Here is a 26,746-nt window from a genome sequence, read left to right on the forward strand (position 1 = left end):
TCTATCTATCTATCTATCTATCTATCTATCATAATAATGTATGATTTGCAAAAATGAAAACTGCTGCTTCTGTGTAGATGAGAGAATCAAAGTGTATGCGCGTTGCACACGCTACATTGATTATGGCCAAGCATGCGCCCTTAAAATAGCATATGAATAACATGCGCCACTGACTTTAAACTATTTTTTCCTGGTTAGTGGCGCAATTGTTTTCTAAACCTGCAAAATAGCATGAAGGAACGTTTGCGCCGGAACACGCCTCCTCTTTGCGCTGAACCGCCCTGGGGAGAGCAAGTGTATTTTCTAACTTACCGACGTGCATCTGTGGAGGGAAAAGTCCGCTTTGCGCGGGTGCAAAATAGGAATGATACATGCGTCGGTGTACAAAGTCAATTGCGCTGGGTGCAAGATAGGGCCCATGATGAGATTATTTAAATATAAATAAAATTAATCATAATTAAAGATTTTTTTGATAGCCAACCCTAATTATTTTATATTAATGTCATTGTTGTATTTTAATTTATTAATAGATATGATGATCATTATTATAATTACAATAACAAAAAAACAAACAAAAAAACAATATGTAACCAGAAGAAATCCCCAAAATTATGTTAATTAAACAATGTTATGTTTTGTATGATTTATAGAGTACTTATTTATAGGGCTGTCACTTTTGTGAAAAAATCCTGTTCGATTTTTGAGACATAAGTGTTCATTGAATCGATTGTAAAATCGATTTTCCATGTCTAAAGACGTTTCCATTTTAAACGCCAAATATGGGCAAATCCACGGACAACTAACAAGCATTAGGACGAACGTAAAGAGGGCGCTTGAGACGCGCACAAGTCAGCAATATTCCTGTTGATTTATTGGCGTGAAGTTTCGTGCACAATGACAAACAGGAGTGCAACATTCTCAAAAAGCAATAAGCAGAGTGGACTGCCATAACATCAGTGAAAAACATTACTGCAGTCTTCAACATGCCTGTGTTTACGGTTAGAAAAGTCAAACAAATGTTGCCTACGTAGGCGATTGTTGACCGTAGCCTGAATCTGTATCTGTATGCATGACGAGACTGTCTGAATACCGTCAGAATTCACATTTTTGTAGTAAAAATAGAAACATTATGAAGAAGAATAATGTGTGTTTGTCAGAGTTGCTGTGTGATGCGCGTTCGCTGCGGGCGTATCGCGACGAGCTGGACACGTTCCGAGAAAAGACTGTTAAAATCGATTCCCTATTTTCGTTTTCGAAACTTGTGTTGGTTGGTCCGATCGATTGTGCAATCTATTTTCGAACGTAAAGTGACAGCCCTACTTATTTATGTAATGATGAGGTAACATGAACACTTATGTAAATAAAATAAAAGATTTTAGAACTAGAGACACGCATCCAAACTTTAATTAAGGATAGTAAGAATGCAAGGGCTTTAAATACTACTTTGGATGTGACTAGCTTAGTGAACTCTGTACATTGTTTGGTTCTGGCTGTAGAGCCTATGCAGCAGGGCAACTGGGTGACTGTGAAACGGCATTGTCGCGGGACAAAACACATGTTCCGTTCCGATTAAAACATCAAACAGGTTTTACCCACTGAGAATCCTGTTGAAAGTGCTCTAGTTATTGGCGATTCTATCACACAGAACGTGAAAATAGAGACAACAGCCACCATAGTCACATGTTTGCCAGGACCCAAAGCGCCTGACATCAAAGCAAATTTAAAAGTGCTGGCTAATGCTAATTGTAAATTCTCTAAGATTATTATTCATGTCGACACTAATGATGCTCGACTTAGACAGTCGGAGATCACTAAAATGAAAGAGGTGAGTGAACTAGCAAGTAGTAGTAGCTGGAAGAAAACAAAACTAGAAGTTTTTTGCATTTCGTGGAAAGAGAGCACGATTGCGTACAGAGCGGCTAGATCTGCTTATTTTTCGACTCTCTTAGAAGAAAATAAACACAACCCTAGGTATTTATTTGATACAGTGGCTAAATTAACAAGAAATAAAGCTTCAACTTCTGACGTTTCCAAACAGCATAGCAGTAATGACTTTATGAACTTCTTTACTTGTAAGATTGATAATATTAGGGAGAAAATTATAACTATGCAATCGTCTACTACAGTATCACAACAGACTGATGTGCATTGTAGTGTCCCTGAGGAAAAATTCCATTAATTCGTTGCTATAGGAGAGGAAGAATTATCTAAACTCTTTAAATCATCTAAATCAACAACATGTATGTTAGACCCTATACCGACTGAAAGAAATGCTTCCAGAGGTCATAGATCCTCTTCTTAAAATCATTAATTAATCTTTGTCATCAGGATATGTATCAAAAACACATAGATATGTATATTAAAATGTTCAACCCAATTAGGCGGCAAAAAGCACTCAGTTTAGTTCTCACATGCTTTATGAGCAGCGGCTTCATGTGTTTGTCAGACAGCACGTGCATATGGAGAAATTAGTTCTCTTTCGCTGCTCATTGCGCTTCAACGGTTTAAAATCACATGTTTTTAAACCACAATGCTTAAAAAACTGCATGCAAATGATAAGCTTTCATGAACGTGCAGCACAGAAATGTCACATGAGTGTAACTGAGATAGAGATAGTCCAAAATCTCTACAGATCTCTGACTTACATTTTAGACACGATTTTAAAGTTTTTGCATTTCGGCGATGAAAATAGTTCCAAACAAATCCATAGCAGAACTGAACAGCGTTTTATTACTGAAATTATTCAGTTGCTTCGAACAAATTGGTTAAAAAATTATTCTGTGACTCACTCATTAAGTGATTTTCCGCCACCTACTGGCTGTTTTAGCTTCATATTTAAAATTATCAATTTATTTTCCATCTTATTTCTATATTTAAAATTATGTTTGGTGCATGGTGTTCAGAGGAAGTAATTTTTGTTTATTTGTGTTCAGTAGGCCTATTGGGTTTATTTCCCTCAAAAGTCTAAACATAGAGCCTTCCAAGCATCAACAAAACATTGAGAGTGGTTCACACAGATCCATCAATTTATTTCCAGTTCAACCTATAGCGAGGGGCATGGCTACTGTAGGGCAAGGCTGTGTTTGCATTTTGGCAATGAAAATAGTTCCAAACATATACATAACAGAACTGTGTGTGTCCGAGCAACAAGTCAAGTCAAGTCACCTTCATTTATATAGTGCTTTTTACAATACACATTGTTTCAAAGCAGCTTTACAGTGATAATAAGAAATGAAAGGAACAAAGATTGTTTTGGCTGTACAGCAGCTCTAGAAGAAAGTAATTTGTCCAGTTTAAGTACGTTTTTCATTGATTCATTTCTGTTGTAAAAATCATTGGTTATAAACTTAGGGGCCACATCCACAAAAACTTTTAATGCATTCTGGCCATTCATTTACACGACAACTGTTTTTGGTGGCCTGACACACACAGCGGTGTTTCGTTACTGTTTCGTTAAAATCAGCTGCTTCGAAAAATTCAGTTTAGTTAATTATTCCTAAATAATTCCTAGACTCACTCATTAAGTGATTTGCCGCCATCTAATGGCGGTTTTAGTTTCATATTTAAAAGTGTAAAGTCTTATTTAAATATTAAAAATTATATTTTTACATTATTTTACATTTTACATTATTCTCAACATTATTTATAAATGCAGGTGTAATTGTACTAAATTCAAATGCAACTTCTGTGCTATCTTTGCAGTGCAAAGATGAATTTTGTTGTTATTGATTTAATTTGATTGGAGAACGTGGCTTCTGTAGAGGGCTGAGCCAGGAGGGGTTTAACTGGTGGTAGACATTCAGCTGCTTTTATAGAAGCACAAACCAAAATTCGGTGCATTTAGACCTTCAAAGATTACACAAAACCGAACGTGTCATTGTGATGCTATGTGCAGCAACCAGCTCAGAAAGACAAATGTATCAGTTTATATTTACTTTGATGAGCCTCAAAGAGTTGTGGTGCATCATGTGAAAAAACTGCACTCGGTTCAGATACGTCAGAAACGGTAAGCAAGATGCTTGCGGTCACTCTAGACAGAGTGTTAGCCTACTCAATTGCTTACTAATGACACATAGCAACACAGCTAAAAGTATTCTTAATATGTTGGAACTTTTATTGAAAGTAGTCTATTTTTACCCGTTGAGACATGCCTTCACAAGCAGACGTAAGAGCTGTGTTTGTGAAGTTTGAGTAAGGGGAGGCGCGACGTGCAGAAGATATGCTTTATTTCTGTAATTCCGACTGGTGCCACTAGTATCACAGACATACTTTTTTTACAGTGTAGTTTTGAAGTTTGAATATATATTATACCTTTGAGGTCTCCCCAAAGGAAGGTTTTGTCACAAACATACAGATATCTAATACTTTCAAATGTCTTACTGTATGATAGTTGTTCATTTCCTGCAGAGTCTCAGCAAATGCTGCTAAACTGGACTGAGGAGAGAAAGAAAACACATCACACACTGCATTGGATCAACATGTCAGTGTTTCCAAAAATAGTCAAACAAAGAAGCAGAAAACCATATCTGACAACTCGCAGCCTGGACTTTAAAAAAAAAAAAAAAAAAAAAAAAAACAGGACCCTGACCCAAATGCGGGGGCCTCAGCAGACTACCAGACTGTTAGGGCTTAGGCCCAATTTAGGACAGGGCCACAGTTTGTGAGATGAATTACTAAAGAGTGTAAATTAGAAATAAGCAAGCAAAAAGAACAAAGATAAACAAAAAACAAAAAGGACAGCTGGTCTGGACTGTCTCTTACCCCGATGACCTCATCTCTGGTGGACTGCAAAGCCAGCTCTCTGATTCCATTCACAAACTGCTTGTTGGCCTGGTTATAAACTCTTCCAGCATCTATCATCCCTATACACAACTTCACCAGCTGTAAAACAGTGTATTCACATTCAGTAAATACCAGTGATGCGCGGGTTGATCCAAAATGAGCGGGTGCCTGCGGTCACCCGCGGTTACGAGTCATCCAAAAATATTTTTAATGATATTCGGGTCGCGGACGGTCGGGTCAAATTTTAAAGGAGTGTCTTCCAACATGTTATCTACTACTAACATGTACAAGTTCAAATAAAGTTTTGACAAAAGAGTTTTTATAAAAAGATAAACCTCGCATATTTCAGCCTTTAAATCATTTTTTATAAAAAGAATGAGTCAAAAAAGATAAATTACTGACATTTACAATGCACATTAGCTTATCTTTTATTATTAATAGTAGAATTCGGTCCGATTTTCCCGTGGCGTCTGTCGTTGCAATGCAACCATGCACTGCGCTCTCCACAACGACAAAGAAAGAAGTTTTAAGAGCTAATGGATTTCCACCATCGAAAAACGCTTGCTGTAGCTCTGTTACTAGATTTATTTACGGAGAAGAAGAAAAAACACCCCTAGTTTGGGTGCACTCCCATCCATCATGTTGACTCGCTGCATGAGCGCAATTATTTGAAATAACGAACTTGAGCGCGCAAAAGACGCGATATGTGAACGGCCCTTGGCGAGCTACCTCTACGTGTTGGAGAAGTGAGAAATCCTTATTTACCTTTTGAATGTTGAGCGTTATTAACTTTTGAATAAATGCTGACGCGGGACAAAATGCCCGATTTCCCAACACGTTGAACTGAGCAATGCTATTGTACCATTTTAATAGGCTAATTTTAAACGCATATAGCTCAGTAATGTCAGTTTTATGTATTTTCTGAGAGGGGGCGGGATTTTTGTTGGGAAAGTCGGGGGAGAGCCCCCCCGCACCCTTAGTTCCTACGTCTATGGCCCAATGACGCTACGATGAGCATTTACTACTTTTAAAAAATGCGGGTCAGGAAGCGGGTCGGGTACAATATTTTCTTTCTTTTTTTTGCGGTCCGAGTTGCGGGCGGGTTAGTTGAAAACGTCGGTCGGGTGCGGGTTGTTTATACATTGACCCGCGCATCACTGGTAAATACCACCTCACTGCATGCAGGAGTAAACACAAACACAAGTTTTCAAAGTTTCCAAGTTGATACAAAGGTTGCATTGATAAAGAATATGCTTATTAGTGGTTGTCATCTTCTAAGTGATGTCAATGTACAAATGCTGGAATTTTTTTTTTTCACATTAATACATTTTGTTTATTTAGAATATTATTTTTATTATGATTTTAACAAAATCCAAAACAGACAATGACAGCAATACAACAACATCAATCAATCAATCAATCAATCAATGTGGTTCAGCAAGAAACTAAAAACTGGTCCCCACATTTAGTCAAACTTGAGATGTTTTATACAATTCTTTGCAAATGTAAGGTAGTAAGATCAGAAAAAATAAAATAAATTTCTTCCACAAAAACAGATTTTTTTTAATTTTTTTTATTGCAATCATACCATATTGAATAGGTAACCATCTATTTGGACTGAGGGACTCAAGCAAATCTGACCAACCAAGATTTGCTGTCATTGGGTCAGGGAATAAAACGTCTTGGGTTACGATTGTAACCCTGGTTCCCTGAGAAGGGGACGAGACGCTGTGTCATCATCATTGATAATTTGGGAATGGGTGATTGTGTCTGAAGCACGTGTGTGAAATCAGTCCAATGGCATGACGGAACATCACGGGTGGGTGACGTCAGAATCAGGAAGCTATAAAGCACACCCAGACCAAACATTGTTAGCTTCTAATAGGCCAAAGCAAGTCAATCACATAGATACAGGGAGTATGGTAGGGAGACGCAGCGTCTTGCTTTTTTCTCATGGAACCTTGAGGTTCGGCAGCAAAGTTTTTTGGTCCTGAGAAGAGGCTGGGCAGTCACGCCCCCGTGATAATCGGTGATAGAAAGCAAAGGGGGCGGAGCTGGATGTGATGCCATAATATGGGTGGTATTGAGCTGTGTACATTGCCTTTGGCTGATAGTTCTGGGTCACTAGGTGGGCTGTATGGCAATCTTTTGCTGGTAAATTCACAATAGAATGAGCAGGCATTTGAGCAGTATGGCATAGAGGGTATTTTGTTCCCATAGTGCCAACTCCATGACGCAGTGCAGAGTTTCACTTCGAAAGGGAACGTCTCAGGTTACAACTGTAACCATGGCTCCCTAGGAAGCGGAACGAGACACTGCGTCGTGTGACGTCACTCGCACCTGTGACATCACCTGACTGCAGCAGTCAACAATCAAGATTGGCATGTAACACACATTGGCGTTCGGACACCGCCTCACGGGGAGCGTTCCCATAACGTCAACTCCATGACACAGAGTCTCGTTCCCCTTCTCAGGGAGCCAAGGTTACAGTCGTAACCTGAGACGTTTTGCAAAAGAAAAAATTAGTATTGAGCAAAACAATTTTTTTTACGAATAAAAATAAAGTTGCAAAAGAAAAGTAATGACAGAAAAATCTATTTTCAGGGGTATTGAGTCAATTCCATGCTACATATATTTGCAAAACAAAGTATTGCAAAAGAAAATAAAGTTTTGCAAGAGAAAAATAAATTGAGTAAAAAAAAAATTTGACAAATAAAGAATCAAAGAATCGCAAAATATAAACAAAATAGAGCAAAAATAAAGATAGAATTATTTCCAAAAAATCAATGCTGTAAAAGAAGCTCTTTAAGAGCAATGATTCTGCAACGCATCTTTTCCATGGCTACACTTACTGTATAAATTAATTTGCAAGCTCCTCAGTCAAGGGTGAGTGCTTCAGTTTTCTGTGCGTTTCATTTTATAGCACTGTTTTGACATGGGGGTGGAGTCAATGGACTGGGGAGTGTACAACGGACTTGGGAATGCCTCCCTCAAAGTTCTTTTTCTTTTTCTTTTCTTTTATTGGTTTATTTAAGAGGGGACAGTGCAATTTCATAAAACACATGAACAAACATGGTTAAAAAAAGCCAGAATTAGCCGAAAGGCTATTTTTCATCTGTACGTACAAGTTACGTAATCAGTTTGAGACAGATCAAGGCACCATGGCTAAGCAGATTCTTGTTTCTTGGATTGTTTCCTTTTATTTACAAGCATTAAAATGTGTATGGTTTTGTTTTGTTAACTAAATGTGTGTTAACTGTTTGCTTAAATGTATGGTAGGCAATTTTTGGAGAGGCTAGCAATTTAAAAAGCATAAGATTCCACCCTCCATTCAGAGCACTCACCAAAGCCACATCTCCTCCAAAATACATGAAAGTGTACAGCAGGGAGCAAACAAAAGTGTGACGAGAGACGGCGTTAAACTACCTCATGTCTCAAAGCACATAACGTTACAATAATAATGAACATAAACAGCTTAAAGAGCACTGACCTGTACCACCTTACTGCTGCAGATTCATTTTGGTGTTGATAGTGTTGCCATTAAAACGCAAAGTTTGAGTCACAAACCACTCCGAGTATAACGTGACGGGTTTTCATTTCTTCCAAATTACAGTAGTTATGGCGTGAACACAGCATAAGCTTGTTGTTTTGGTTCAGGCGGAACTGTAAAAGATGGCTGCTGTTTCGGTTGTGGTGCTCAGTGACTGACGTCTGTCTAACTCTGCATAGCATGAAACTCGCTGATGACGTGTTATGGTTGCGCGATATAAAAATACATACATTGACAGGACATCATATTATTGCATTCGGACCAAATGCAATGATTGGACGAGCATTTTAGGGTCCTACACCTTCCACAGATGATATATATATAAATTAGATCACTAAACTTAGTGATTGCTATCAGGATGTGAAGAGACTTTCAACCAGCATAACAAAAAATGTTTATAGAACAAGTTGTCTATCCTGCCTTTAAGTTAAAGAAGTTAGAGCAGTTGGTGGTTTTGTAGTCATAGGATACTCGCTAACATGAACATGTCTGAAATAGCTAGCATTTGCTGTTTATTTCTCTCAATGCACACACTTTTATACTGTTGATGCTGGATTCCTTTTTTTACTTATATATATATATATATATATATATATATATATATATATATATATATATATATATATATATATTAGGGCTGTCAAACGATTAATCGCGATTAATCGCATCCAAAATAAAAGTTTGTTTTTACAAAATATATGTGTGTGTACGGTGTATAATTATTTTCTATATATAAATACACACACATGCATGTATATATTTAAGAAATATTTGCATGTATATACTGTGTATATATATTTATATTATATATAATTTATATTATATATAAATATTTTATATATAAATAACACATTTTTCTTAAATATATATGCATGTGTGTGTATTTACATATAGAAAATAATTATACTCCATACACACACATATATTATGTAAACACAAACTTTTATTTTGGATGCGATTAATCGCGATTAATCGTTTGACAGCCCTAATATATATATTTATACTTACTGTTAACACCATAGTAGGGTGGATTTGTCTTTTTTCTTTATTACTGATGCTTTTATATTAACACGGTTTAATCCCTATTTTTTTTATCAAACCTCTCACTTAACCTTTTTTGACTTTGTATTTGCATTTTATTCACTAGCATTAAAACGTGTATGGTTTTATTTGGTTAAAGTCCCCCTGTAGTCAATAATTTTATCCCTTAAAATTCATCTTTGATCAGCAAATTGACATAAAAAAAAATCTTTCATGCCTTAAAATAGCTTGAATGTAACTCTACACCCATGCCTCATTTAGTATACGAGGTTCTATGAATATGTATATTAGCCCCGCCTCCACTCACTCGCACCAGCTCAGAGATCCACTCGTTGATGATCACACATTGACCTGATTGGTTACAAGGTAGTTTGTGACGTCAGAAACACCAGCGATTTCAAACCACGTTTTGGAGACTGCCTTTGGTTCACTGCAGTTTTAAGCAATGGTGTTGACTAATGAATTTGCACATGCAAAGCATATTAAAAACAACACATAGACAAATAAACAACATTAAAAGCTTGATTTTTACCACAGGGGGACTTTAACCAAATGTGTATTAACAGCGTTTTTTAAAACCTTTGCTTGAAGACGCTGGCACACTGAAGTGTCCTTTGTTTACTTTAGTTTAGGGCTACTGCTATACTGGTTACTGTAGTACTGGTTACTGTAGAAGTATGTAAAAGTAACTTGACAAATTAAAAGGTTTAATACACAAGGTTACATTTTCGACCTGTTTTACTCTAAAATCTTATGTGGTAAATGGGATCGGGTAGGTCAGCCGTCTATATATTGTGAAGTAATTTAGTGTAATTGTAATTTAGTGTAATTTAGTAGTGCGACTAGCCAAATGATATAATGAGTTAGCACTGCGTTTCAACACAGCGCAGGGGAATGAAAATGCTTTTTCATTGTTTTGAATGTTGTATGCTGAAAGCGTGTCCTCGTTAATGAGAGTATGGGTGGTGTGTTAAAGGGGTCATATAATGCCATTTTGTACAAGCTAATATGATTCTTTAGGGTCTAAATTAAAAGTTTGTAATATACTTTAATTAAAAATTCTCATTAGTATTGTAAGAAAACACTAATTTTACCTGGTCAAAAACAGCTCTGTTTTCAGCACGCCGTTTAAGTGCATGTGTCTTTAAATGATAATGAGCTTTGCTCACTCCGCCCCTCTGTTCTGTGCATACACCGTTTGAAATAATAATGCAATAACCATAACGCGTTGTTCATTATAAACGTGGGATTATGAATTATATTGAGAACGTCATACATAGAAAACATGCTGTAATGTACCCTGAGTGTAAACCTTAGATGCATTCATCGTGAAGCGTGCAGCAAGGTTTGCAAATTTGCAAAGATTAATATAAATATTAATATAAAGGTTAATAAAACATTACACTCACTTCTTCTGGAGGTTCAGCAGGAACACGTTGGTACCGATCCGTTTTTATTCGTTTGTAAAGCTGTCTGGTGTGAAATGATTGCGCAAACATGAATGCATGTTGATCGTGGGGAACAGGGCCTGAAATTAACACCCGACCACACGCCAAATGCGGGTGAATTCTTCAATTGGCGGGTAACACTGTCAATCTACCTGCCACATTGGCAGGCAGCCAATGAGAATCGACCCTTCGCGGGGAGTTTGATTGACAGGCGATCTGGCCAATCATAATCCGCATTTTTTTTGTCCGACAAAGCAGTCAGGAGAGTTCAACGTTGGAGGATTTGAACTTGAAAAAACAGAGTGTACTGAGTAAGCCTACACTGTTAAATGTCGCTGTAGATTTAGCAGCACAGTACTGTAATAACCTACAGTACAATACTGCATTTCTATATTACAGTAAAGTACCGTCATTTGCATTGTATTGTGGGTAATTTTGTTTGAGCGGGAACATTTTACAGTACATTTTAGTGTTGCTGTAACCTAGCTGTAACCTGGCTGTAATATGCCTGGCAATAATACAGGGTTGCTGTAAACAGAGAGAGCGCGCGCCGCCCGACTGACGTCAGAGCACAACTGCAGGCAGATCGCAGCAGATCACTCGCTGGATGAATGGATCTCACTCTGCGGATATCTGGAAATTAGCTTTTGTTGTCTACAAGTCTGTCATAATAAAAGAGAAACACTTACCTCTTGCTCTTGTAGACATAGACAACAAAAGCGCACATTCAGATAGCGCGAGGACAACCAGATGGATGCGGGTCCGTCACTGATCAAGGCCCCCCTGGAAACATTTCCGTTGTGTCTTTGCAGTTTGCAGTTCGTTTCCCTATTTGCTCGTGCTGTGAATATTTGCAGCGTACGTGATGTGAAATCGACGAAGTTGTTTTCTGAATATGAAGTTGTTGTGGCGTTTGTATGTGTTGTGACCCTTCTCGGCCACCGTAGTTTACCTCCAGTCTTTGTGCTAAGCTAGGCTAGCGGTGGGTGCGTCAGACAGAGTTACAGCACGCACGGAGATAAGAAGGGTGTGTGTGGACTCATCTAACTCTGGGGGATACAGTGAATAAGCTGAAGTCCCAAAAAGTCGGCGTGTTCCTTTAACTATCCCTTTAAAAGCTGTTTACCTGTAAAGTGTTGGTGTACTGGACATGTAGTGTTCCTAAATGAAATGTTTTTTCACAAATACACAATAGTGTAATTGATTAATAAAAAATGTTTTTGACAATAACATTGTTTGGATTGATTGATTTGCAGTTATTCTGAAGTTGCAGTATAATATTATTACCTGTAAATGTATATACTATAATAACTCAATATTATATAAATATAATATTATCATTATTAGTAATTTGAAAATTATAAAATTTAGCAATAATGTATCAATATAGATTTTACAGTACAATACTGTATAATTAATTACAGCAGAAACAGAAACATTACAAAAATACAGTAAAAATACAGTAAAGTACTGTTTTGTAGTTTACAGTACTGATATTGTGTACTGTAAAGTAAATTACAGTAAAGTTGCTGTAAATCAAAATACAGTAACTTGCTGGCCACCGTGCTGCCAGTACTGTACTGTAAAAATACAAGAAAATCGTTAACAGTGTACTGACATCTTTCCGCAGTTAAAACTACATTCCTTCTTATGTTCATTCATGTTTATTTGATGCTATAAATTAACTAGAAGGAAGAGATGATCGGTTCACGAGCAGGTTTAACTTGAGGCACCACAGCGATCTGTCAAGATACATTACAGAGCCACAAAACGGTATTGTCTAAATTTCTTTAAAAATGACCAAATTTTAACGTTGAGACTTTGTTTAATATCAAAAGTAACCTGGACTGTCTTGTCTGTCAGCGTGTTGTCAGTGTCCTCTCTGCTGCGCGATCTGTTTTTCATTGCGTGAGATCATGGTTTGGCGTGAGCGCGCGCGGTGTAGCTTGTCGGACATAGCAACAGTAACTAAAGGGGCGATTGTTTTTTTGTGTGTGTGTGTGTTTTTTTTTTTTTTTTTTTTTTTTTTGCAACTGTTCTTTGACGATTCAAACGAAGTTGTATGTTTCGTTGGATTTTAGCTAAAAATGTGGCGGCACATTACTGGAGTAAAGAAAGCATCTGTGAAAGCAGCGCAGTTTGAGTGTTTCGGAACGTATGTGATCGGAGAGAAAGATGCGTCTTCTCTGACTAAGTTACGTTTGAATGTGTGAGTTGTATTAAACTGTTGGTGAGATGAGATGAGATAATGCAACGCTGACATAGGCTACAGTAGCCTACAATGACAGTTGCACAGATGTTGTGTCCAAATGTCCGGTAGCCTACCCGGTAACTTTACCAGTAATAACAATATTAATTTAGTTCTGCTTAACGGTTCCTGAACGCTGTAACTAACAGCTGCCCAGCCATCAACACAGCCGCGTGTGATTTGTTTACATACGAGCTGCACTAGGTCTATAGGCTATCTGTATTCTAAGAGTTATTATTACTTGTATGGATCTCGTTAATAACTTGACAGCACTTAAATGTGTATTCTTACAAGTTAAAGAACAAATGTTTGTGCAAATCCTTTTTTTTTTTCACCTTTTATGAGGCCAAAAAAAAAAAAAAAAAAGAAAAGGCAGGTAAAAAGTAGGCCTACTACGGAGCCCCTGAGGGGACCTGTGAAAAAAAAAAATATAGGACTTTCGCGTGCGCACGAGAAACTATCGCGTGCGCACGAGAAACTTTCTCGTGGGCACGAGAAACTATCGCGTGCGCACGCGAAAGTTTCGCGTGCGCACGAGAAACTTTCGGTTTGCGTTATAGCGTCATTAATACAAATGTGGAAATATGGATGATGTATATATCATTTATGTTGTTGTTTGACATGTTTTGAAGTGTATATTTTAGCAAAAATCTCAAGCAAGGTGCTATTAAAGACAAGACTTAGAGGCATATTTTAGTCACAATTCAAATAATTGTATTAAGTTTGAATATAGGCCTACTTTTAATAAACTTTGTATTTGTATGTGTATTGATAAAAAATAAACAACAGGCTAATAATCTTCTGCTATTGAGATGAAGGAAACATTTTTTTTAAAGAAGTAAAGTTCACAAGATTGCTATTTATCTTGATCAAACTGTTCCGTCATCAGCTCTTCCTCAGTTCTGCACGGCAGAATAAAATAGTCATCCTCTGCTGCAGTTGTACGGATTCTTAACGCATTTATTGCAAATTTCATCTTTTTCTCATCAAACAACCAGATTAACGAATGGTTCGACACAACCCGTACCGAAGAGCCTAGACAGGTCTTTCTTCTGTATAGATATACTGTATACAGGGTAAATGACGACTGTTGGCCTACCATGGTCGCCCTCGTCCAGTAAGTTTAATAATAATAATAATAATAATAATAATAATAATAAAAAATTAAGATATAAATCAATATAATTCGTTGTAAATTAAATTTTAAACAAAAGCTACAAAAAGGTAATAATTGACTGTATAGTCCTAACGTTCATGCATGAACTGTCATTCAGACTTACTGTCTAACAACCAGAGAACAGAGAACATCAGAGATATTAAAATACATACTCTTCTGAGTTTTATGATGTAGCCTTTTTTTATTAAAATTTATCGGCCTAATTTATATCTCAAGGATGCGCGCTTGTGCGTGGCACGCTCAGTCATGTTGAGAGGGAAACAGCATTATATTATTAGGCTAGTCTATTCAGAAATAGTGTAAAAGACCTGTAAATAAAATACAACATTAACATTATAAACACTATTAATAACATATAGGCTATGCGTATTTTACTTCCCCATAGCCAAATCCTTAAATTAATAGAATCAGAAAACAACAAGAAATGAAAAATAAGTAACCACTTATAATAATAATAATAATAATAAATACATAGTAGTCTATAAAAATAGCCCATTGTGCCCTTTATTACAAACAACTTTTGGCCTATTTTAAACGCCAAGCCTAAACGAATTTATTTGAATCGAAACTGAAACTATACCGCAAAGTTGGGTTCGCGCATCTTTCGTTCGATCCAAAGTGTAATACTGAACAGGAATTAATAATCATTTAATAATGAACCGGCTGTGATGTCAAGTTAATGCCAGAAGTGAACCGATGTTGTTAATTTCGCGATTCGCCGGCGCCATCACTTGAATTTGTTCCTCAGTTGGGGAAATAACTTAATACTTTATCGTTTCATACTCTGTCATTCGAAACAGTAAAATGTATATTTTTATTTGTGTACATTCAAAATGACTACAAAATGTCATGCCTTTGAAAAAGAAAGAAAACAACATGATGCGGACGTGTAGAACTTTATCCAAGAGCTGTTGTAAAGCCTAAACAATCTGTTACAGTAATTTTCTATATCCAAAAGCTGCAACCATATTGTTAAAAGCGCTGTATAAATGAAGGCGACTTGACTTGACCTGACTAGAAATCGAAAAAAGAATGATGACAAAGAAAGCTGATGACTGTTCAATGAACATTCTGCAAAACATTTTTGTGTTCACAGAAGAAAGTCTGAAAAAGACAATGTTTTAAATTTATATAAAATATAAAAATATAAATTTTAGATAAAGGTTTGATTTTTTTTATTCAAACTGCAATTAGTGTAATTGAATCATTGTGTCTTTCGTTCAGTATAGTTTTTTTTTATTTAATATTTAAAGTAGAAAATTAGAAAAGAGTTCCTTTTTCGTTTTATAAACAATATTTCTAAAACGTTTTTCGTTCTGAGGTAGAAAATTTAATAAACAGCTTGAATTGTTCGATTTCTAGTCAGGTCAAGTGAAGTCGCCTTCATTTATATAGCCTAGCGCTTTTAACAATATGGTTGCAAGCAGCGTTTGCATATAATAGAAAATTACTGTAGCCTAACAGATTGTTTATAGGCTTTACAACAGCTTTTGGATAAAGTTCTACACGTCCGCATCATGTTGTTTTCTTTCTTTTTCAAAGGCATGACATTTTGTAGTCATTTTGAATGTACACAAATAAAAATATACATTTTACTGTTTCGAATGACAGAGTATGAAACGATAAAGTATTAAGTTATTTCCCCAACTGAGGAACAAATTCAAGTGATGGCGCCGGCGAATCGCGAAATTAACAACATCGGTTCACTTCTGGCATTAACTTGACATCACAGCCGGTTCATTATTAGCCTAAATGATTATTAATTCCTGTTCAGTATTAAACTTTGGACCGAACGAAAGATGCGCGAACCCAACTTTGCGGTATAGTTTCAGTTTCGATTCAAATAAATTCGTTTAGGCTTGGCGTTTAAAATAGGCTAAAAGTTGTTTGTAATAAGGGCACAATGGGCTATTTTTATAGACTACTATGTATTTATTATTATTATTATTATTATAAGTGGTTACTTATTTTTCATTTCTTGTTGTTTTCTGATTCCATTCATTTAAGGATTTGGCTATGGGGAAGTAAAATACGCATAGCCTATATGTTATTAATAGTGTTTATAATGTTAATGTTGTATTTTATTTACAGGTCTTTTACACTATTTCTGAATAGACTAGCCTAATAATATAATGCGGTCTAGTAAAGCCTAATAATAATATAGGCCGATAAATTTTAATAAAAAAAGGCCTACATCATAAAACTCAGAAGAGTATGTATTTTAATACCTCTGATGTTCTCTGTTCTCTGGTTGTTAGACAGTAAGTCTGAATGACAGTTCATGCATGAACGTTAGGACTATACAGTCAATTATTACCTTTTTGTAGCTATTGTTTAAAATATTTAATTTACAACGAATTATATTGATTTATATCTTAATTTATTATTATTATTATTATTATTATTATTATTATTATTATTATTATTATTTTAAACTTACTGGACGAGGGCGACCATGGTAGGCCAACAGTCGTCATTTACCCTGTATACAGTATATCTATACAGAAGAAAGACCTGTCTAGGCTCTTCGGTACGGGTTGTGTCGAACCATTCGTTAATCTGGTTGTTTGAAGAGAAAAAGATGAAATGTAGTTGCAATAAATGCGTTAAGAATCCGTACAACTGCAGCAGAGGATGACTATTTTATTCTGCAGTGCAGAACTGAGGAAGAGCTGATGACGGAACAGTTTGATCAAGATAAATAGCAATCTTGTGAACTTTACTTCTTTAAAAAAAAAAATTTCCTTCATCTCAGTAGCAGAAGATTATTAGCCTGTTGTTTATTTTTTATCAATACACATACAAATACAAAGTTTATTCAAAGTATATTCAAAGTTAATACAATTATTTGAATTGTGACTAAAATATGCCTCAAGTCTTGTCTTTAATAGCACCTTGCTTGAGATTTTTGCTAAAATATACACTTCAAAACATGTCAAACAACAACATAAATGATATATACATCATCCATATTTCCACATTTGTATTAATGACGCTATAACGCAAACCAAAAGTTTCTCGTGTGCACGAGAAATTTATTTAAAAAATAAATTTATTTATTTATAAATAAATAAAATTTATTTATTTATTTTTCCACAGGTCCCCTCAGGGGCTCCGTACATTTCAGTACAATCAACTTGTAAAAGTGCATGTACCATTATATGACCCCTTCAAAGAGTAAAGGGTGGTGTGTCTTTTCACTGTATTTCTAAATACCAAGTATACAAAGTTCAGACTTGCCAAGTTCGACTAAGGAGAACGAACTCCTGAGGACGGGAGGCGCAAATGTCCAGTAATTCTGCAAACGGAACAGCAACATTCTTGATAGATTTACTCAGCTCGCTCTGGCTACTCCGGTTATCTCTGTATGTATATTTTAGACAGACATAAAACGAAATATGTTATAAAACACCACTCTGCGTCTTTTTGTTTCATTTAAGAAGTCTTAAACGTATTAATAGCCACACAAATATGGTTCAGGCAAAGCGTACATTCACTGTAAAAAAGAATACGCTATATCTAATCAATAAAATTGTGGCAACAGATTACAAGCAATATTATTATTTTATTTTTATTTTATTTTATTTTATTATTATTTATTTTTATTTCAGGCAATGGCACAAAAAAAGTACAAGGTAGACAAAATATAGTTAAATCATATAGTGCAAAAAAACAGAATATACAGTATTCAAATATGACGATCGAATTCTGCCTGAAAGGGAGTGGGAAGAAGACAATTTATTTAATCCCACCCCAGTTCCCCATTTAGTAATTAATAATTGAGCTTCATTGTTACTTTGCTCACGGATTATTTACAAATGTTATATCATGGTGGCGTTACCACAAGTAACAAGTAATTATTATAACAACAGTTTATACCAACAATGTAATAGGAATAAACAATGCCAACAATGGTAATGGACAATATACCAACGATGGTAAGGAAACACTGAGCACATTTTAACACTATGAGACAGAGTACAACAGCAATTTAACTACAATGTAATAGAAATAAACAATGTCAACAATAGTAATGGACAATATGCCAACGATGGTAAGGAAACACTGAGCACATGTTAACACTATGAGACAGAATACAACAGCAATTTAAATTAAAGACCCTCATCTCTGTATTTTAACCAGACCCAATGTTTATATAACAGTTTAAATTGATGAATAGTTTGGCATTGCTTTTGTTGCAAGTTCAGTTTGTTCCAGAGTTTCACTCCACATACAGACACACAATAATGTTTACGAATGGTTTGGGCTCTCGGTAATGAAAAATATCCAAAACCTCTCAAGTTATGAGCTCGCACTGGAGTTTTAAAAAAACGTTGTAAGTTAGGCGGTAATAATTTGTTAAATGCTTTATATAAGACTATTGATGTATTATATTTTACAAGATCATCAAATTTTAGCAACTTTGACTGCGTAAACAGATTATGAGTATGTTCTAGTAACACAGTCTCACCCCAAAACGTCACGTACTGACGGGTCTTGACCATACGGCAACATAGGACGAAAAGGGTACCCCTAAAACGTCCATATGTGACTATTCGGGTTATGGGTAGGTTTAGGTATGCGTTAGGGTACCGCTAGGAGGCGCTGCTGGTGCGCTTATGTCTTCGTCTCATATGGACGTTGTTACGTCTAACCCTTAATCTAGGGGTAAATAGGGAACGCCGAACAAAAAAAAGTGGAGAGACTTTGAGAATCTCCAGCTCTCCAGTCCCAGAGTCACAGAAAAATGAATAAACAAACAAGTTTATTTTCTCATGGCGTGTCTGCCTTTTTATTTAACGTCAGCAGGCGTTATAAGAAGAAAAAAATATTAAGTAGAGAAACATATTACAAAATGAATCCAAACAAAAGTATTACCTCGGGAGGAGGGCCCAAATCAAAAGAAAACAAAACAATACCTCTAACTAAAAAGGGGATAACATTAACTTACCTATACAAAACAAAAATCAAAACAAAACAACATATCTTCCCTCACTCCCTAACTAATCAATAAACAGGAGAAAAGTTAAGGGTATCCTCCACCCTACGTTACCCATAAAAACTTAACTAATCATAAATAACAAAAGCTACAGAGGCACGTTCTCTCACACATTGTGAACATACACCACAGAGAGCGCAAACCGCTCGTCTGGACTTGGAGAGCGGAACAATCTCAAACGCCGCGCTGTCTCTCTCCTTTCCTCAGCGCTCTCTCGCCTGCTTTGTATTAGACTCCTCAGGACACGCACCAATCAGTGCGCGGGCAGCGCTCACCGGTAACGAGCACAGGTGTAGCCCTTAATCCTATTAATCAGAGACTCATAAGAAGAGAGAGAGAGAGAGAGAGAGAGAGAGAGAGAGAGAGAGAGAGAGAGAGAGAGAGAGAGAGAAGAAACATATGCACATAACACTCTTGACACAATAGTCACACAATGAATACGTCCTTGGACGTAACACCCCCACCAATAAATTTTTCCTATATTCCCCCAATTTTAGGAAAAACAAAAACAACCTTTCTTATGGTTCAGCACACACTACTCTGGACAGCGCGTCCGCGACAACATTTTCAGTGCCTTTCAAATGTCTAATATCCAGATTGTATTCCTGTACAATTAATGCCCATCGCATCAAACGCTGGTTGGCATTACACATACGGGAAAGAAACGTCAGAGGGTTATGGTCGGTGAATACAATAATGGGCACACTACTACCTCCCAAATAAACTTCAAAGTGCTGGAGCGCCAGAACTAAAGCAAGAGCTTCCTTCTCAATTGTGCTGTAGTTACTTTGGCACTTTGAAAACTTTTTGGAAAAATAGCATACAGGATGATCAATATTCATATGGTCCTCCTGTAACAATACTGCTCCTGCCCCAGATGAACTTGCATCCACATGCAGCTTAAATGGGCGATGGAAATCCGGAGCCTTAAGAACGGGTGCGTGACACAAAAGATCTTTAGCAGACAAAAAAGCATGCTCACACTCATTAGACCATACAAATGTTCTCTTATCACTGAGTAGATCAGTAAGTGGGGTCACAACACTGGAGAAATTTTGACAAAAACTTCTGTAATACCCACACATTCCAAGAAAACGTCTCAGCTCACGTTTATTAGATGGAGATGGATAGGTTGTTATTGCAGAAACCTTCGCTTCTACTGGTCTCACACTTCCTTGACCCAACTTCTTTCCCAAGTATGTCACCTCTGCTTTCGCAAATTCACACTTTGCGAGATTTACAGTCAGAGAAGCGTCTGACAATCGAGTAAACAATAACTCAAGATTAGTCATATGTTCTGTCCAACTGTCTGAATAGAGCACCACATCATCTATGTATGCATCACACTTCGGTACATCAGATAAAACCTTCTGCATAAGTCTTTGAAACGTTGCAGGAGCATTTCGCATCCCGAAAGCAAGGACAGTATATTGAAGAAAGTTATCGGGTGTAGCAAAGGCGGAAATTTCTGAAGCCCGTGGCGTAAGAGGCACCTGCCAGTACCCTTTTAACAGATCTATCTTCGTCACATATTTGGCTGCTCCCACCCTATCGATACAGTCTTCAATACGAGGCAGTGGGAACGAGTCAGGTGTTGAAAGATTATTAACTTTCCTATAATCCGTACAAAAGCGATATGTGGAGTCTGATTTGGGTACTAGCAAGCATGGGGAGCTCCATGGACTCTGACTTGGCACGGCTAACCCATTTTTCAATAGATATTCTACCTCGCACTTCATAATTTCCCGTTTTTTTGGATTCACCCTATACGGATGTTGTTTCACCGGGGATGCACTTCCCACTTCAATGTCATGACATAAGACAGATGTTCTACTAGGTACATCTAAAAAGAGTGAGGGAAAAGACTGGATCAAATTACACACATCCTCATACTGTTTTTCAGATAAATGTACCAAATAACTGCATAAATCACCCAAAATGCTGGAATTCTTCAGATGAGGAGTAGAAGTTTGAGCAACACCATCGTCTTCTACAGCACAAGAGGCAGTTATAGTGACCACTGAAGAAACCAATGGCACGTCAACAGACGGAGCATTTTTCGGTTCCCTCTCCACATATGCCTTAAGCATGTTCACATGGCAAACTCTAGTTTTTCGCCGACGATCAGGAGTTTGAATAACGTAATCAGTCTCACTGAGCTTTTGCTCTATGACATATGGTCCTGAAAACTTGGCTTGCAAAGCATCACCAGGCACTGGTAAAAGCACAAGAACAGAGTCACCGACCTGCAGATTCCTCCGAACACTCTTTTTGTCAAACTGCTGCTTCATTTTCAACTGAACAACAGATAGATGGGCCTTAGCTACATCACAAGCTTTATGAAGTCTCTCTCTGAAAGAACTCACATAATCCAAGAGAGATACAGAAGAAGGATTTTTCATCAACAAATGTTCATACAGCAGTTTTAGCGGACCCCTCACGGTGTGCCCGAACACCAGTTCGGCGGGACTAAACCCCAAGGACTCCTGAACCGCTTCTCTGGCAGCGAATAACAGAAAAGGCAACCCCTCCACCCAGTCCTTTCCCGTCTGCAAACAATATGCACGGATCATTGTTTTAAGGGTTTGATGGAACCTTTCTAAGGCTCCTTGGGACTCAGGGTGATAAGGACTAGATACTCGGTGCTCAATTCCTAATTCCTTCAAAACTTGTGAGAAAGTTTTAGAAGTAAAATTAGTTCCTTGATCGCTCTGTATTACTCGCGGTAGACCAAACGTGGTAAAAAACTTAACCAAGTCTTTTACTACCGTCTGTGCTTTCAACGAACGCAAGGGAATGGCCTCAGGGAATCTAGTAGCTGCACACATGATTGTTAGCACATACTGATGTCCTGATTTGGACTTGGGCAGCGGACCCACACAATCAACAATAAGTCGTTCAAATGGTTCTTCTATTACCGGTATGGGATACAGAGGGGCCACGGGTACCTTCTGATTAGGCTTTCCAATACGCTGACACACATCACAAGAACGACAAAAGTTAACAACGGATGATCGAAGACCAGGCCAAAAGTAGTATTTAGAAATGCGGCGAACAGTTTTTGTCACTCCTAAATGACCTGCCATGGGATTTTCATGTGCCAATCTTAAAACTGGAGCGCGATAGCTGACAGGCAAGTCACTGCACATGCAGGAAAAGCAGAAGGGAACTGAACACCTAGGTCAGACTGCTTTAACCATGGGTTTATGCATCACTACTGGACTAGGAAAAACTTTGCCCCCTGCAAGGTCATTTCCTAGAATAAGATGAACTCCAGCAACAGGCAACTGCTTACGAACACCTAACCTAACAATGCCAGAAACAAAATCTGATTTTAAGTCTACTTCATGTAGAGGCACCTGTACACAGCCCATTTCTATACCTCGTACTAACACATCAGCACCGGTATACGATTTTTCAGAGAAAGGCAAAACACTCTCTAATATAAATGACTGACAAGAACCCGTATCTCGCAAGATTGACACCGGCGTAAACTGAAGATCAGAGATTGAAACCTGCCCATTCAGAATAAATGGTTCATAACCAGACACTTCAGCCTCTCTCACCCCTGAAAACGTCTGCGTGAGCGCAACACTTTTTGTTTTCACATTCTTTTTATTCCATTCCCTACACTCCGAAATTAAATGTCCAGGATCCAGGCAGTAAAAACAAGCCCGCCTGTCTCCCTGACGCGCCGAATTACGACCAGTCATTTTTGGACGCACATCGTTTTTCCGCGAACAAGAAAAACTTTGAGAAGGGAACTCTTCCCTTACAAACTTATCGGCGGATGAAGAAAAATTCGGAGTTGGTAACTCTTGCAAGAAAAACTTACGATGCGTGAGCACAAATTCATCAGCGGATACAGCGGCCTCGGCAAGCGTGGTTATCTTCTGCTCATTTAAGTGCTGCACAACTTTTTCTGGAATACTCTTTTTAAAATCCTCTAACAAAACCAATTCGCAAAGTTGTTCAAAGGTGTCAGTTTTGCTAGACAGGCACCATTTCTCAAACAACGCTCTCTTCTCTCTTCCAAACTCAACATACGTTTGCCTGGATGTCTTCGCATGAGATCGAAACCTCTGGCGATACGCCTCGGGAACTAACTCGTATACACGAAGTACTGTCATCTTTACCACATCATAATCAAGCGAATCCTCCAGACTTAACGCTGAAATAACTTCCTGTGCCTTACCCACGAGACTACATTGAAGCAACAACGCCCACATATCTTTCGGCCAATTGAGCTTACCAGCTATTCGCTCAAAGGCTACAAAATAAGCATCCACTTCAGCTTCTCTAAAAGGAGGCATGAGTTTAACATATTTGCTGATGTCAAACGCAGAAACAGTAGAAGCATGATCAGGGCTAACTGGCGAAACTGGGGAAGCTATAGAGGGTGGTCGAGAACGAGGTACGGGCACCGGCTTTTTTAACGCTTCAAGATCTAATTTACGCAATTGAACTTCACGCTCCTTCTCCGCCTCTATAACCCGCAGCCTAATAATTTGAGACTCACATTCTTGTTTTTTTATTTCTAAGTCTAATTCTCTAAGTCTAATCTCCAACCTGGGATCATACCGCACCTGCTCAGAATCTGAAAAAAATATAGGTGCCACATCCTGATATTTCTCCTTATCTGAACCCTCTGCCAAAATACCATCCTCTACTAGCTTGTCATACAACTCTTTTTTTATAACCTGTTTAGTAGCCTCTCTCATCACCCGAATACTAAAAAAATCTGCGATCGCCAATAGATCTTTTTTTCTGCAACGTTCAAAAACTTCTGTGGTTGGAGAAAGAGTGAAAGCTGTCAAATCAAACTCCATTTCTCCTACCACAAGAAGTCTCTTTCCCCTCCCCTATTACGAAGACATCACAGACAACATAAAGAGAGAAGAGAATAAATTAACTTACCACTATGTTTTCTTCACTTGAAAAGCTTTCACGTTGCACGTACGGACGAGCCCCCAATTGTTACGTCTAACCCTTAATCTAGGGGTAAATAGGGAACGACGAACAAAAAAAAGTGGAGAGACTTTGAGAATCTCCAGCTCTCCAGTCCCAGAGTCACAGAAAAATGAATAAACAAACAAGTTTATTTTCTCATGGCGTGTCTGCCTTTTTATTTAACGTCAGCAGGCGTTATAAGAAGAAAAAAATATTAAGTAGAGAAACATATTACAAAATGAATCCAAACAAAAGTATTACCTCGGGAGGAGGGCCCAAATCAAAAGAAAACAAAACAATACCTCTAACTAAAAAGGGGATAACATTAACTTACCTATACAAAACAAAACAACATATCTTCCCTCACTCCCTAACTAATCAATAAACAGGAGAAAAGTTAAGGGTATCCTCCACCCTACGTTACCCATAAAAACTTAACTAATCATAAATAACAAAAGCTACAGAGGCACGTTCTCTCACACATTGTGAACATACTGTACACCACAGAGAGCGCAAACCGCTCGTCTGGACTTGGAGAGCGGAACAATCTCAAACGCCGCGCTGTCTCTCTCCTTTCCTCAGCGCTCTCTCGCCTGCTTTGTATTAGACTCCTCAGGACACGCACCAATCAGTGCGCGGGCAGCGCTCACAGGTAACGAGCACAGGTGGTAGCCCTTAATCCTATTAATCAGAGACTCATAAGAAGAGAGACAGAGAGAGAGAGAGAGAGAGAGAGAGAGAGAGAGAAGAAACATATGCACATAACACTCTTGACACAATAGTCACACAATGAATACGTCCTTGGACGTAACAACGTTTTAGGGGTACCCTTTTCGTCGTATGTTGCCGTATGGTCAAGACCCGTCAGTACATGACGTTTTGGGGTGAGACCGGGCTGGTTCTAGAAAACCAACCTTGTGAATGATCCTCACAGCTCTTTTCTGTAATATAATCAGAGGATTTATTGTGTTCTGGTAAGTATTTCCCCACACTTCAACACAAAAAGTAAGGTATGGCAGTACCAGGGTGCAGTATAAAGTACAGAGTGCATTTTCATCAAGGTATAGTTTTGCTTTATTTATAATTGAGAGGCTTTTGGAGATTTTTGTTTTTATGTGTCTGACATGGGGTTTCCATGACAATTTACTGTCAATTATTACTCCCAAAAATGCATTCTCACTCACAATTTCAATTTGGATACCATCAATACTTATTCTCTGTTCAAACATGTTGTTGCGATTACCAAACATCATTATCTTAGTTTTATTTATATTCAAGGATAATTTATTTGTGTCCATCCACTTTTTTATTATATTTAGTTCCCTGTTTACCGTATTTACGAGCTCATTATAATCGTCACTACTGTAAAATATATTCGTGTCGTCTGCAAATAGTATGAGTTTCAGTACTTTGGATGTATTAAAAATATCCTTTATATACACATTGAACAGTTTTGGCCCCAATACTGACCCCTGGGGGACACCACAAACAATGCCAAGAGTATCTGATAAATACTGACCGATTTTTACAAACTGTAACCTCCCTGTTAAATAACTTTTTAACCAATCTCCAGCCAGCCCCCTAATTCCATATCTTTCCATCTTTTTTAATAGGATTGAGTGATTAATAGTGTCAAAGGCTTTTTTTAGATCAATAAAGATACCAACTGCATACTTTTTTTGCTCCAGTGCATTATTAACTTCTTCAATAGCTTCAGTTATTGCCATTGAGGTAGTTCTTTTGGACCTAAAGCCATACTGACCATCATTAATTACATGATGTTTCTCGAGAAACTTTTCAAGTCGAGAATTGAAGAGTTTCTCTAAAATTTTTGAGAATTGAGGCAAAAGAGAGATTGGTCTGTAATTAGTAAAAGTGTGTTTGTTATCATTTTTGAAGAGTGGAATTACTTTAGCGATTTTCATTTTACTTGGAAAGCAGCCAGTCTGGAATGACAAGTTACAAATATAAGTTAAGGGTTTTACAATATTCAGTATAACTTTTTTAATCAATGTCATGCTGATATCATGACAGTCAGTGGAGGACTTACTTTTACATTTCCACACAATGTTTGTCACTTCCTGCTCATTTGTAGCTGAGAGGAAGAATGACAAAGAATTCCGTTCAATAGTTGATTTTGCAACTCCACTGTCTGGAATATCAGCGGCCAACTTAGGGCCAACATTTACAAAAAAATTGTTGAACTTATTTACTACATTACTCGTATTATAATCTTCACCATTTTCATCAATAAAGTGATCAGGATATGTCAACTTTGAGGATCCTTGTTTGATTAGACTATTCAAAACATCCCAAGTTCCTTTTTTGATAATATAACCGTTTGCTTGTTCTTATAATATCAGTTAATTTATTTTTGTACTTCTTATATCTTTGTTCCACTTCTTTTGTTTTTACTTTAATAAACAATTTATAGAGATTGTTTTTCTTTTTACAGGCATTAATTATTCCTTTCGTAATCCAGAGGCTTTTCTTATGTTTTTCCTTTATAAAATATTCTTTCACAGGATAGTGTTTATTATGCAAGGAAGTG

The 26,746-nt window shown here is 37.3% G+C and overlaps 1 protein-coding gene across 1 annotated transcript in view; it reads right to left on the reverse strand.

Annotated features, from left to right (window-relative positions):
* Positions 1 to 26,746, reverse strand: part of acap2a (ArfGAP with coiled-coil, ankyrin repeat and PH domains 2a) — a 220,598-nt gene that overhangs the window by 106,867 nt on the left and 86,985 nt on the right. Inside the window, exons 3-4 of the mRNA XM_079875651.1 lie at positions 4,762 to 4,881; positions 4,381 to 4,434 (exon numbers count right to left, since the gene is read on the reverse strand). Coding sequence (XP_079731777.1) covers positions 4,381 to 4,434; positions 4,762 to 4,881 — 174 coding nt within the window. The remainder of the gene's footprint in view (positions 1 to 4,380; positions 4,435 to 4,761; positions 4,882 to 26,746) is intronic.

This window comes from Squalius cephalus, assembly GCF_949319135.1.
Source record: "Squalius cephalus genome assembly, chromosome: 7".
NCBI classification, from domain to species: Eukaryota; Metazoa; Chordata; class Actinopteri; order Cypriniformes; family Leuciscidae; genus Squalius; species Squalius cephalus.